Source organism: Apodemus sylvaticus, chromosome 5, assembly GCF_947179515.1.
Source record: "Apodemus sylvaticus chromosome 5, mApoSyl1.1, whole genome shotgun sequence".
Classification (NCBI taxonomy): domain Eukaryota; kingdom Metazoa; phylum Chordata; class Mammalia; order Rodentia; family Muridae; genus Apodemus; species Apodemus sylvaticus.
The window spans coordinates 73,391,497-73,405,327 of record NC_067476.1 but is presented as its reverse complement, the minus strand read 5'-3'; the positions used below and the strand labels follow the sequence as shown (position 1 = coordinate 73,405,327).

The window sequence follows — 13,831 nt, the reverse complement described above, 5'->3', positions numbered from 1 at the left end:
TCCGCTTCATCTCTAAAGCAATTGGAATCACCCAGCGACTAAAACAGGTTTTTTTTTTTTGGGGGGGGGGGGTACACTATTTGGAATGAAGAACTAACTTCATCTTGAGAGAAGAAGGTTAAGTAGCCTGGGAAGCTGTGGTGTAGGGACCAACATAAGACAGAGGATTTTTTTTTAATCCCCTCTCCTTTTTGCGATAGGGTCTGGTTATATAATCCAGGTTTATTTGGAACTTCATCCTTCCGTTCATCTTCTTCATGTACTACCTCCAATACCTCTCCAGCAGGTTTTGGATTGTCCAGGACCTAGCTGTCTGGCCCGGCCTACAAGTAAGTACTATTTTGTTTAGTCTTCTGTTCAGATAATGTCCATACACCCCTGCACCCGCCTTGAGCAACTCACTCTGGTCGGCAGATCACCAGGTCTCCTTTGTTGGTGCCATAGGCCAAACCAAGCCCTGGCTCAGGTAGCCATCGGGCAGAGTTGATGCTGACGTGTCTCCGCTGGTCAGCAGGCATAGGATAAAGGACGTTGAAAACTCTCTGCATAGGAGACAGAGAAGAGAATGGGAGGAGAAACAACTTGTTATCAAAAATAACAAAATGCAAGGATCAATTAACCACAGGAAAGGGAGGAAACTTTAAGCTGGAATGGGATGGCTGTCAACTCATATTTGAGGCTCTGGGGAAGGAGGAGTGGGAGCACAGTCTCTTTTAGGAGCACACTTAACAGTCTTAGCTTCTCAGTGCCTCTCACCTCAGCCCTCTGACATCAGGACCTTAAAGCCTCATTCACAGCCCACCACACTGGAATGGACTGGCCATAACTTTCCTCTGACCAGAATAAACCAGTGAAAGGCAACCTGGGCTGATAGTATTGTTACTATGGAAACCCAGATATCTCACAGTAATAGGGAATTGGAGGTGATAGGGGGGCGGGAGGGGGTGACAACATCAGAGAACATTCTTAATTCATCTAATTAAAAGCACTGTTAAGACTGCTATTGTTAAGGAAACCCAAAAGGTGTATTCAGATGTGGGGAGCAGAGCAGTGGGGAATCTTCTCCTTGTGAGTGAGTGCCTTCTGGCTTATATAAACCACCATTAGATGGATCTCCTTAAAGGCAAAACTTTCCCTTTCAGTGACTTCTGTTATCTTCCCAAGTTACTCTGTCCTGAGGGGGACCTAGCTACATGTAGAGTTTGGGCTGTAGGGAAATCCAGCTACAAGGTCTCTGACCTGAGAATCATTTCAAAAGATTTGGTCAGAGACTGAGGCAGGGAGGAGAGAAATGAAAAGACAGAGACATTTACTTGGCCCTAACTTTGAACCCTGATGTGACTACATAACAACTTGTCTTGATCTCAGCTTAAAAATCTCCCACATTCAAGGCTGAGGATAAAGCCCAATTGGTAGAGCACTTGCCTAAGCATGCATGAAGCCCAGAGTTTGACCTCCACATAAACTTGGCCTGGTGATATACAAGTGAAATCCCAGCACTCAGAAGGTAGAGACAGGATGACCAGCCATCTTTCAGTACAGAAAATTAAAAACTAGCCTGGGCCATGTGACATTCTAGCTTAAAAAAAAAAAAAAAAAAGAGAAAGAGAGAGAGAAGAAAAGAAAAAGAAAGAAAAAGATAAAAGAAAAAGTGAGATACAATACTCAATAGCAGAACACTTACTTGCCTAGCATGACAAAAGCTTGGGTTACATACCGAGTACTGTAAATGCCAGGGAAGTGAGGGGGTGGGGGAGACACAGGATCAACCAACCCCCACTCTAAGGGACAATACACTTGCATTCAAATAACTAGGGAAACAAGCATTGAGGGACATAAAAATTGCCAGGCATGGCACAAGCTTATAAATGGTGGCTGTTGACCCTGTTGCTGGGAGCACCCTTCCAGGTTGTTAGAAACTCATCTCCTCTGTCCCATATCTCATGTCTCTCTGCTTCTGTTTTAACTTCCCTGGTTTTTAAACTATACAGTAGGGATAAACTTCTTCTGCCTTTACTTGCTTCTAGGGATGACAGAGGCAGGGTAGTTCAGAAAGCAATATATATGAAATTTGGTAACTTTTTTTTAAAAAGATTTATTTATTTATTTAATATATGTGAGTAGATTGTTGCTGTCATCAGCCACTCCAGAAGAGGGTATCGGACCCTATTACAGATGGTTGTGAGCCATCATGTGGTTGCTGGGAATTGAACTCAGGACCCCTGGAAGAGCAGTCAGTGCTCTTAACCTCTAAGCCATCTCTCCGGCCCCAGTTTGGTAACTTTTAAAAAATATTATTATTATTATTGAGACAGGGGCTTGCCTAAGCTGTCCTTCAATTTTTGTGTTCAAATGATCCTTCTACCTCAGGCATATCTAATTTTTTTTTTTCCTTTCAGATAGGGCCTCTCTGTAGCTCTGACTGTCCTGCAACTTGCTCTGTAGACTAGGCTGGTCTCAAACTCAAAAGATCCACCTGCCTCTGCCTCTGCTTCTGGAGTGCTGGGATTAAAGGTGTGCTTCACTACACTTAGATGATAATTATTTTTCTGATTATTCAATAAGTGGCTAAAAAGGGAGAAAGAAAATAATATGAACACGTAAAAAGTTAAAAAGAGACTACAAAAAAAAAAGTAATGAAGTAAAAAACTGGAGTGCATATAGTGGTGCACGTTTGCCCAAACTGTCCTTCAATGTTGTGTTCAAATGATCCTTTCACCTCAGCTTTTGAGGCTGGGTAAGAGGACCTCAGTTTTGAAGTCAGCTTAGGCTACATGGTGTGATCCTCCCTCAATGCCCCACTCCAAAGGTAAAAATCAAACTAAGGGACTCCTCTATAATCTGCTCAAACCGAGCAGTCTTGGATTTGAGAATATGGGTATGAGGGGCCTTTACAACAGTCTCTACAATGCATGTACATTCCATGTTATTGCCACACAGACAGAATCCTGATATCAGTAACTTTTCAGGTATGGCACTTAGAAATGTGTCCAGTAGCTGTTGGCACTCTTCCAGAATGGTTCTGCTATGGTCTTAAGGCTGACTGAACTTTACTATACAGAATTATCTTTGGCTTGAGGCCTAACTATGCTCGATGTACTACAAAACTCCTGGACCGGCATGACTAAGCACATCTGGGATCCTAGCACCGAGAAGCTGGAGATGAGAAAATTAACTGGGCAATAATTTCCCCAATACTGACAGATGTTGATAGCTCCAGCTCCTTTGAAACCATGTGTGATCTCAGCCATTAGTCTACTTAAACCAGAGAACAGGTGAGACTCAGTCGGGACTGCAGTGGGGACGGGATCAAGTCCATCTGAACAGATAGGACCTTAGTGTAGGCATGGGACAGCTTTGCCATAGCTAAGGTTCAATGAATATGGTTCTAAGAATGATTTCCTTAAGATTGTTCAAGTGTCCTGAAATTCATCAGGGGATGTGAAAGGCAAGCCAGTAGTCTGCCAACCTCCGTAACCCCAGGACAAAAGTGACTTCCCATGAGGCACACTTTTTAATTCTAGGACATTGGAAGAGAAGTATGAAAACCTGGAGACTCTATGCAAGGTTGGATACAAACAGAACCACTGATTCATGCCTGAAAGTCCTGGTTTCACCTGCTTTAGCTGTAGCTAATACCCTGGAACATGACAGATGCTAACAGCACACCTCTCCTCCTCAAGTACAGCATTTTCATTTTGTCTATCATCTATAAAGGAAATGAGAATCAGTATGCTAGAATGAACAGATTTTAGTGCCCATACGGTCTCAACACATCAACAGGGAATGGGTCAGGTTGCCAAAGCTTTAGAGGTCCAAGGGAGCAGAGGAAGAAAATGTTTCCTCCACTTCTAGGGTATCTGTATCACCTGCTTAAACTTCAGGTTCAGTGGGAACAAAAATAAAAAGTTCCCAAACTGAAAGCATTATTTTTTTCTGTTTAGGAGAGTATAAAAAAAGAACAAAAGGTCAGTGGAAAACTTTTAAAGCTCAGAGAAATCTGGGCATAGTAGTGCATATTATAATCCTAGTACCACAGAGGTAGAGGCAGAAAGATTCCAAATTTGAGGCTTGCTTGTGGTACACAAGGCATTCTAGAGAAGTGTAGGCTCTATAAAAGCCTGTCCCACAACACAACACAACACAGGGCAAGCAGGCTACAGCCTTTAACCCTTCTTTTCTGCTGCATGTCAATAAAACTCAGACCATTAATTAGCTCAGCTACAAACTGCATTGCTCAGAGCCAGCCCATTAAAAGCCAGGAGAAAAAACCCTCTGTGGTGCTTTTCTGTACATCATCTGTCAAACAGAACCTTATAGTGAAGGTTGGAGGTCCAATGCAGCTGCTGGGTCTACCTTACCATAAGACATAGAAAGCTGGTTCAAGAAAGGAGAAATGGGGAACAGAAGGGCTCTGGGATGGAAAACCAGTTAGAAAGCATGGGATACTTTAAGTTTTCAAAAGAAGGTAATAAGAAGAAAACCAATGGTTTAATTTGATGAGAAAGATTAGTGGAAAGATTACAAGAAACACTGGATAGATGGGTGCCTTTATCAAAGGCCTAGGGCAGGCAGGGGAGGGGCACACACACAATCACTATTTTAATTTTAGAGATAGGTTTGACCTTGCTGTACAGCCTAACCTGGCCTGAAACTTACAATCCCTGTTTCAACACCTGGGATTCTGGATCATAGGCATGTATCACCATGTCTAGCTTTAGCTTTCTTTCTTTTTGTGGTGTTAGGGATCTAATGTATAATTCTGCAGATCCTAAATGAGTGTTCTACCATTTTGAATAACATTTGCTATCTCCAAGGCCTGTGTATTTACTTTTATGTCTTAAAGATAAAACCTAGGATGTTATGAATACTAGTCAAACACTCTTCAACTTAACCATACCCCAACATTCCTAGTGTGGATTAAGTTTTTCTTTTGAACGTGTGTATGTGTGTGTGTGTGTGTGTGTGTGTGTGTGTGTTCTCATGAATGCCATGGCACACTGGTATAGGTCAGAGGCAAACTTGTAGGAGTCCAATCTCTTCTGTCATGTGGATTCCAGGAATTGACTGAATTCAGACCATTAGGTTTGGGGCCAAACCTTTCCCACATTTCTGAACGCATACTGAAACCTTGACTCCGTTCTTATTACATTCAACACCAAGGCTAATGACCTCCTTAGCTACTGATTTCTGCAATTCAGATGCAACAGCCACTCTCCAGTCTCTCGGAATAATTCTGCTCCTCTTATTTATAAATGCAGGTCCAATGTGAACTTACATTTTCTTTCCTTTTTTTTTTTTTTTTTTTTTTTTTTTTTTTTGTTACAAAACACTCTTAGACCTTGGTTTTAGGGACAGTTTTTGAACTGATATCTAGCCTCACTGTAGGTGGTAGAGGAAACATACCCTACTTTCTCTTCTACTATTGGTGATTCACTAGGGCTGCTCATATGCTAGGCAAGTGCTCTGTTGCTGAACTACATGCCAGTCTGATAAACTCTTCATTCAGAGCTCCCTGGGTTGTAAGCATTTCAGTTTAATACCTACAGGAGGCACACAGCACAGTTTTCTTTTGAGAAGACATGAATGTAGTATGGAGTCCGTTCTCCTGAGAGACACCACAGGGTGCAAGGAATCATCAGAGCTGTGTGACTGTCATGGAAAAATTCTCCTGAACCTTCGAAGGGCTCTGATGGCAGTTTAATGGTATTTTAAATTTTGTATCTTGTTCTTCCCTCCTCTGACAAATCACATCAGAGACACCTCTGACTTTTAACTTGCCCCTCCCACTTTTCTGCAATGTTCTGAAGAGAGGAACGTTTTTTGAGGATAGACGCTTTGTGCTACATCGCAGAAGTCAACTTTAAGATAATTGCAGCGGAAACAGCTTTTAATCAGCTGACAGGCAGCTTTAAGGAAATTAATGAGGGCAGAATCTTGGGAAGGACTAAATCATTTTTGACAACAAAGCTGTCTTGCTTCTGTCCCAATCTTCCCTTGAAGAAATGGTACCCTTCAAATATATAAAAATAAAGTGTCTGTAATTTCAGTATTTATTCCCCACTCAAAGCCAAAGCTCCTTCCCCAAGATTAAGAAATAGTTCAGACCCTTGGACCTCTTGAGTATTCTTCACCAAGATAGAGTTTTGTATCAGCTTTGAAAATAAAAAGATTTAAAATTCAGATGTACAGAGATGTGTAGGATTGTACCACAAAGCAGGGTCTGGGGGAAGATAGTGGTGAAGATTAGACACATTAAAATAAAAGTATGATGGTTCAGAAGAGACCATGTATGAGAAGTCATATAAATGCTGGCCAGGACTGATGGCTTCTGGCACACATCCAGACCCAGGATCTAAGCTACAATGGAAATTACAGAAAAGATAGATGAGCACTCTGCATATCATGTCTTTCTAATTAATCTTCTTTTGTGGATATTGTTGTGCTTTTTGAGTCAAAGTTTCTACAGTCTAAGCTTGTCTTTCTTGTAAGATTCATTTATTTTCATTTTGTGTGTATGGATATTTTGCTGTGAGTGAGTGTGTGTGTGTGTATTGGAGGTCTGAGGGCACCTTTTGGGAGCTAGTTTTCTCCTTTCACTATGCGTGCTTAAGGGATTACATTCAGACCAGGCTTAGTGGCAGGTGCCTTTCTTTACCTTTTGAGCGATTTCACCGCCCATCCTTGAACCCTACCTCCAGTTCTTAAGTGTGGGGCTCAGGTGTGCATCACTCCTGGCTCAGTTCTAGTTCTTAAGCTTTTCAGGGCACTAACACTAGGATGACGGGTAACATGATATAGAATACTCATCAATTTCTATATCTAAAAGATGGTTAATAGGAGGGATCATAGAAGATGAGAGCTCATCACTGAATAGCAGACCTCATAAAACCAAGAAGGAAAGAGAGACTGTGGGTATATCTCAGAGGTAGATTTCAAACTTTCTATGTGCAGGCTCTGAGTTCTGGGTTCAATCTCTAGCATCACAAACACATGAAAACCAAACAGACATTCTAATATATCTTCCACATGGCTAGCCAGGGCAATACTGAGTCTTTAAATACAGCTTTACTGCATAAAGAAACATTTCTAATAAATAAGCTGATATTCCCCCAACCAAGTCAAATGACATATTTTTGTCTATCACTTCTACTGAAAGAGAGAAAGTGGGGTGGCATGTGGGCCAGAAGCACTGAGCTTCAAGTTCCTAGAACTTCTAATGTACTGAGAATTGTTTCCAGTTCTTTCTCCTTGTGGTCCTGAGGATAGAATCTGGTCTTGCACAGGCTAGAAAAGCACTCTACTACTTAGCTCCGGCTCTAAACCATTTGTCTGCCTATAATTTTCATCTGTTGGGGAAGGATAGTCAGTGCTTTGGGGTAAAGAACATGACATGTTACTAATTCTTATTCTTACTTTCTAGTTGAGAATGCCTAGTAAATCCCTTGTCCTTGAGTCCCTGCCCCAGCCCCGACTTTGTACTCTTTCCCTGAGTAACACTGGGCTTATATGATACAAACTAAAGGAGTGATTTGGTATATGACTATTTCTGGCTTCATTAGTAATTTTGTTATTGTGCTTTCACTTGGTTACAACCAAAGTTATTATAATGTGCAAGTTGCCACTATTTTAGAAAATTAATTGCAGTTTTCTGTTACAATATTATGCCTTGTTCCAATTAGAAAATGAAAGCAGAGCCAGAACACAGGCAGTTTAGTGTTTTGGGAATTCAGCAAAACTTCAGCTCAGAAATCTCTAAAAGCCTAACTTAAAACAAAACAGAAATGAACAAAAACCCTTACTTGCTCTAGTGAAAGGGAATCAAACAGCAAAGGCAACTGAGTTATAGAGCGCCTCAACTCCAGTTTAGGGGTTCTCTAGTGGACAGAAAAAGAGAGACAGAAAACAGAAGCCTGGGCCTATTCTTTCTGCTCTGCAAATTCTTAGAATTAGAAGGAGCCTCAGAAACCATCAAGGGGGAATACTAAAAGAATCTTCCCTCCTAGAAATAGGACAGACCTGAAAATGACTCAACCTGAGGAATCAAAGCCTTGAAGAGTTACAGACAATTAAGAGAAAGACCTGGAGAGCCTCAACAACTGCAAAGAGACTGGAGGAGAAGCACAGGCACTGAGAAGGCTGAGTGTGGGCCGTGATGGGAATCACTCTGCTCTGTCATGCCCTCCTACCGCGATGAACTATGACAGCTCCACGACCAGGCTGCACTGGTGGTGATGCAGTTAAAAACAGTTCTAGTCTTTACCCGCTCTATCCTACCAAGCTACACCAGAAGTGTATATAAATAGCTGAAGATATAATGGAAATAAAAGCACTGTCTTCTAAAATCTGAACTATAAGGACAGGGAGACTTTAATCCCTGAGCTTGGGAGGTAAAGGTAGGCAGATCTCTGTAAATTAAGGTCAGCTGGTCTATATAGTGAGACCCCGGGGAGGCTGAATTTGGTGGAAACAGGACACAAACAGCAATACAATCAGCACAGGATCAAGGCAGGACAACCCTCAGAATCATGTAAGGACTGAGTCTCTGCTTGCCTTACTGAAATACTAAAGGCTGACACCTTAGTGAAGGTGGTAGATATTAAAACCAGCAGTTCACAAGCTCATGTGTAAAGCATAACCACTGGGAGGAAGGGGCTTGTTTTAAATTCTAAAATCCTTTTTTATATACGAGAATTCTGCTTGCATTTATGCACAGGCACCACCTACATGCACGGGAGATACCCTTCTTAGAGGTTAGAAAAAAGCATCGGGTGCTCTGGAACTGGAGTTATCGATGATTGTACGCCTCCAGGTAGGTGTTTGGGAAGCAGACCTTGTCCTCTACAAAAGCAGTAAGTGGTCTTTACCACTAAGCCACTTCTCCTTCTCCAGAATGGGAAGCTTGTTTTAAGACACAGACACTGGCTGGGCAGTGGTGGCGCACACCTTTAGTACCAGCACTTGTGAGGCAGAGGCAGGCGATTTCTGAGTTTGAGGTCAGCCTGGTCTACAGAGTGAGTTCTAGGACAGCTAGGGCTATACAGAGAAACCCTGTCTCGAAAAACAAAAACAAACAAAAGATACAGACACGGTATCATTGTTATATCTTGTAAATACCTTTTATCTGGAGACAAGGTCTCATAATAAACAGGCTGGCCACAACCTCATGATCCTGATTCAGCCTCTGAGTAGATGGGATCATCAGAACCCACTTTTGTGACTGTAGGTCTAAAGTGAATCTGTGTTTTGAGGGCCTGTTACACAGGAACTATAGTTCCAATGCCCAGGGACCACTGCTGAACTCTTAGAATAAGCATGCCAAGGCTAACAGCAACTAGCAATTCATTTATAGAAGAGATTTCATATGGGATCCTGTAAGAGATCATCTCCTGAGAGATATCACTTAGTGGGAATTAAAATAAATCAATACCCCAGAGGATTTTCCCCTGGGAATGTCTGTTGGTACAACAAGTTCATCTTTTTGAATATTATCATTGTGAATCCAAGAAGTTATTTCATGGTGGGAAGGGGGAATGCACCGTGAAGAAGCTCTAGGCTCCTTCTCTGCATACGCATGTTTCAAGGGCAAAGCTAACTTTACAGAGAGAAGCACATATGCTAATCTGCGCAGAGAAAGACAGACAGACAGACAGACAGACAGACAGAGATGGGCAGAGAGATCCTTCAGTCCCATTTGACAAAACTCCCCAGAACTTTGAGATATGCTGGTCAGCACATCACAGTGTGCCTAAGGACATAGTTGGTATAGCACAACTAAAAGAGGGAATGCCAGGCTGCCAAGCATGTGTGATGGCATCTAATGCCTAGCAATATACACATGTACATAAGCACGTGTGCACTCAAACAACATGTGTGGCTTCTCTTCCACTAAAGAGTGAGTTCAGGGACATTTATTTGCTGAATGTTTTGGTTCTTTGAATATAGGAACAAGCAAGATCTCAAAACCTAGAAAAGTGGAGTCAGTGAAAGTCTGATTGGGTGAAATCTTTGTTGCGATGCCTTGATACTCTTGGGGAGAGGAATGTTTCCCAAAGGAGATTTTCCCAGGGTCCTCAGTTTTCTCACCTAATGATACATGGTACTTATTGAGAATCACAAAACCTCCCTCACTGGAGGTAGGGGGTGTGATGGTTCATATATGATTGACCCAGGGAGAGATCCTATTAGGAGGTGTGGCCTTGCTGGAGTAGGTGTGTCACTGTGGGTGTGGGCTTAAGACCCTCACCCTAGTTGCTCGGAAGTTAGTCTTCTACTAGCAGTCTTCAGATAAAGATGTAGAGCTCTCAGCTCCTCCTGCACCATATCTGCCTGGATGTTGCCATGTTTCTGCCTTGATGACAATGGACTGAACCTCTGAGCCTGTAAGTCAACCCCAATTAAATGTTGTCTTTTATAATATTTGCATTGGTCATGGTGTCTGTTCACAGCAGTAAAACCCTAACTAAGACAGGGGGGCATGCTCAGAAACAGCTGTTTGCATGAAGCACACATCTGGCTAGCTGCCATGAATGCCTCAGCAAGAGAGCAGTGGACCAACTGGATCCCATCTTCCCAGCAGAATCCTCCAACCAAATTCCCTCAGATCTGGCCTCACACACAAAAGACACCTTATATTTGCTTGTAGGTATTTGATTTTAGCCAGGTATTTCTGACTGATTATGAAAAAGAGAGCTGGAAAGTTTGGCCTAGGAACTTGGCAAGAGGCCTGGCTTTTGAGAAGTAGCTGGAGATGTGTATTAGCATTACTGTAATAAGATCCATAAGAAAATTTCTTTAAAAAGATTTATTTATTTATTTATTTCATTTATATGAATAGACTGTAGCTGTCTTCAGACACAGCAGAAGAAGACATTGGATCTCATTACAGATGGTTGTGAACCACCATGTGGTTGCTGGGAATTGAACTTAGGACCTCTGCAAGAGCAAGCAGCCAGTGCTCTTAATCACTGAGCCATCTCTCCAGCCCCTAAAATTTTTGTTTTTTACAACTAGTCAGAAGAGCTGTTGGGACCAGGATGTAGGTGGTAAGAGGTAGATGCCTGGTGCTTTTACGGTTTGCTTAGGATTAATGAAAGAACAACACTACACTAAAACTCTACTCCCACCTTCAGATATCTAGTTAAGAAACCGAGCCTGGGGAACTACAATGGTTTTCTCATTCTCACCCATATAGAACTCAAGCATCAGAACTCTACGGTCATGTTATCAAAAGCAGAGTATCTTGCTGCTGCCCCTTTCAGAGATTTTCAAGGATGCCACTGGTTTCGGGTGGATGATTACCACCTGAAAATGATAAGGGGCAAGGGTGCTTTTCTGAGATCCTCTTCAATTCATTTAGTTTCTACTGTGCATGAGGTTCTCTACTAGGTACTTGGAGTTCATAAAGAAAAAATGATGACTCTGCTCTCCGAAGGAGCTAAAGTCCAGCATATAGAAACAACTGCAGGTTGGTGAGAAAAGTATTAGCATAATGGTATGAGTAGGGGGAATAGTCTATAAAGGAAGCTGCCAAAGGAGAAGACAAACTTGAGGGCAACTGAAGATGCAGAGGAGGAAAACATCCCAGGTTTTAAGGTATCCTGGCAAACAAGAGCCTTATCAGTATCAGGTTCCCTGAGTTTGAAAAGCAGTTCAGTACAGTCAGCCAAAGGTACTATTATTAAGAAACCAGAGGAAGAAGAGGCCAGCAAAGGCACACCTCCATCACTTTGCATATCTCTATTTTTTTTTCTTGACAGTAAATGCATCCTAGTCCAAGCATTCAACAAGTCTCTATAAGCACAGCACTAGATGAAGGCCCTGGGACTATATTCTTGTTTATTTTTATTTTTCATGGTTTCAAAACTTTATTATAGAGAAGTAAGAAAAGAGAAGTAAAGAGAGAAAGAAAAGATAGAGGGATGAGAGCTGGCCATGACCACGTGGAAAGAGGGGAGAAGAATGGGGAGAGAGGGAACAGGGGGGCAAGAGTGTAAGGGCAAGAGAGAAAAGCAAGAGGGGGACTATATTCTTAAGGAACTTATATTGAACCCAGCTGGGTTAGACTAACCATGCATGGCACACAGCTAAAGGGAACAAACAAACAAACAAACACGCAAAAACCAATCAAAAAACAAAATAAAACAACCCCACCAAATGCACTGACCTATAAATGGTACAGACTACACGAGACTGAGGAATTAATTCTCCAGTTCTTACATTGAAACCAAGCTTAAATACTATCTTATTAGAGAACTGCTCAAATGCTTGATTCTCCCTGACAAAACCCTAGTCAAATGAGCCCCTAGAGGAAGAGGGAAACTCAGGTGGCCACAGAGTCTGGGTGAGTCCAGAAGACAGTTAACCATACTCCACCCAGTAAGCTTCCATAGCCATACAGGAGGGCATGCCTCAGAAGGAGTGGGTCCTCATGGCATCTCTACTCTGTTGGTAAAGGGGCTGATAATTCAGAGCAGAGAAGCTGCCTAAAATCCTCTTGTTCCACCATGACATCATGGAATCATGGTATACAATCACCATTTTAGCTTGTTTCCTCAATACCAAACCAGAACAAGAACTTTAAAGACACATACAATTCCATTTTTCCTGGGCCCTTCACACACCTCTGCATTACTGATTCACATCGAGGTTAGGACGTATTAAGCCTCTGGGATCATCTTCTTGGGTTTGAGAAAGTTCCCGAGGTGTGTTTCTTGGTGCTGTTATCCTCACTCACACACAAGGCAAGTATGCCGCCAAGCTACTACTTCCCATTGTCTATATTTTTATTTTAAGGCAAGACTCTTGCCTTAGCCTCTCGAGTAGGTGAGATTATGGAACAATGCTAACAGGTGCAGCCGAAAGCCCCTGACTTTCAATACTTCTGATCTAAAAGTGAAACAGACTGGTCACGGGTCGCTGGACTAGGGTACTGGCCCGACAGAGGCTAACGTCATAGTCCCTCATTACCCTGCCAAGTCTAGAAAAGATGTAAACAATGACACTCACCCTCATGGAAGTCTCACCACCATGGGCCTGTTGCAGCCTGAAGACCTGGGCTACCATGTGCTCTGTGGAGGGGTGCAGCAGGATCCTTCGTGAGGCCAAGCCCACCATAACGTATCGGCCCATTGGAGAGAGGCTTACAGAAATGGCATTGGGACCTGAGGGCCAACAGAAGACAGTCACATTTCTCAGAATTCTTGCTGCTCCATGGAAACAACTTTCATTCAGTCCTTTCTCCTTTTCTCCAGTTTTCACAGTCTGACTATACTCAGGTGATCTTCTAGGGTTGCAGTGTGCAGTGAGAGAAGGGGCACACTTACTGAGTGCAGTGCATACTTAGCACTACTGAATACTGGCTATGTTCTCATAACTTTATAAGACTGCTAGCACACTCAAGGCACAGTTCTGAATTTTTTTTTTCACTTAGGCATTATAAATCTACTCTTTCATAGGAGCAGTTTTAATGCTACTTGTCTTTTATGCCATCACTGTACAGACATTTATTTTAAGCTACCCCTTAAAAAAGAATCTCTTGAAGTAACAATTTGATGTTTTCCTGTATGATAAATAACACAGCACAAATATCTTTGTATAATCTTTGTAGTTTTCTGATTATGTCTTTAGAAGCAGATTATTTCCTTAGAGTAAAATTTCTGGATTGAAGAACGCACATACTTTGGAAGGCTTTTAAAACACAATGCTAAATTACCTTGCAGTAAGTATATGTGCTTACCCAGCTTTCCATGCCACAATTAAAAAGCTCCTTCCTTATTGCTAGCCTTTGTCACAGGGGCTATAGTGATGCTATTGTGGCAGGGAGAACTCT

The 13,831-nt window shown here is 42.2% G+C and overlaps 1 protein-coding gene across 8 annotated transcripts in view; it reads right to left on the bottom strand.

Moving 5' to 3' along the window:
- Nucleotides 1–13,831, bottom strand: part of Ambra1 (autophagy and beclin 1 regulator 1) — a 191,910-nt gene that overhangs the window by 16,298 nt on the left and 161,781 nt on the right. For all 8 annotated transcript variants that reach the window (XM_052182981.1, XM_052182980.1, XM_052182985.1 and 5 more), the window contains 2 exons: nucleotides 13,009–13,163; nucleotides 403–542 (listed from right to left, as the gene is read on the bottom strand). In XM_052182981.1, coding sequence (XP_052038941.1) covers nucleotides 403–542; nucleotides 13,009–13,163 — 295 coding nt within the window. The remainder of the gene's footprint in view (nucleotides 1–402; nucleotides 543–13,008; nucleotides 13,164–13,831) is intronic.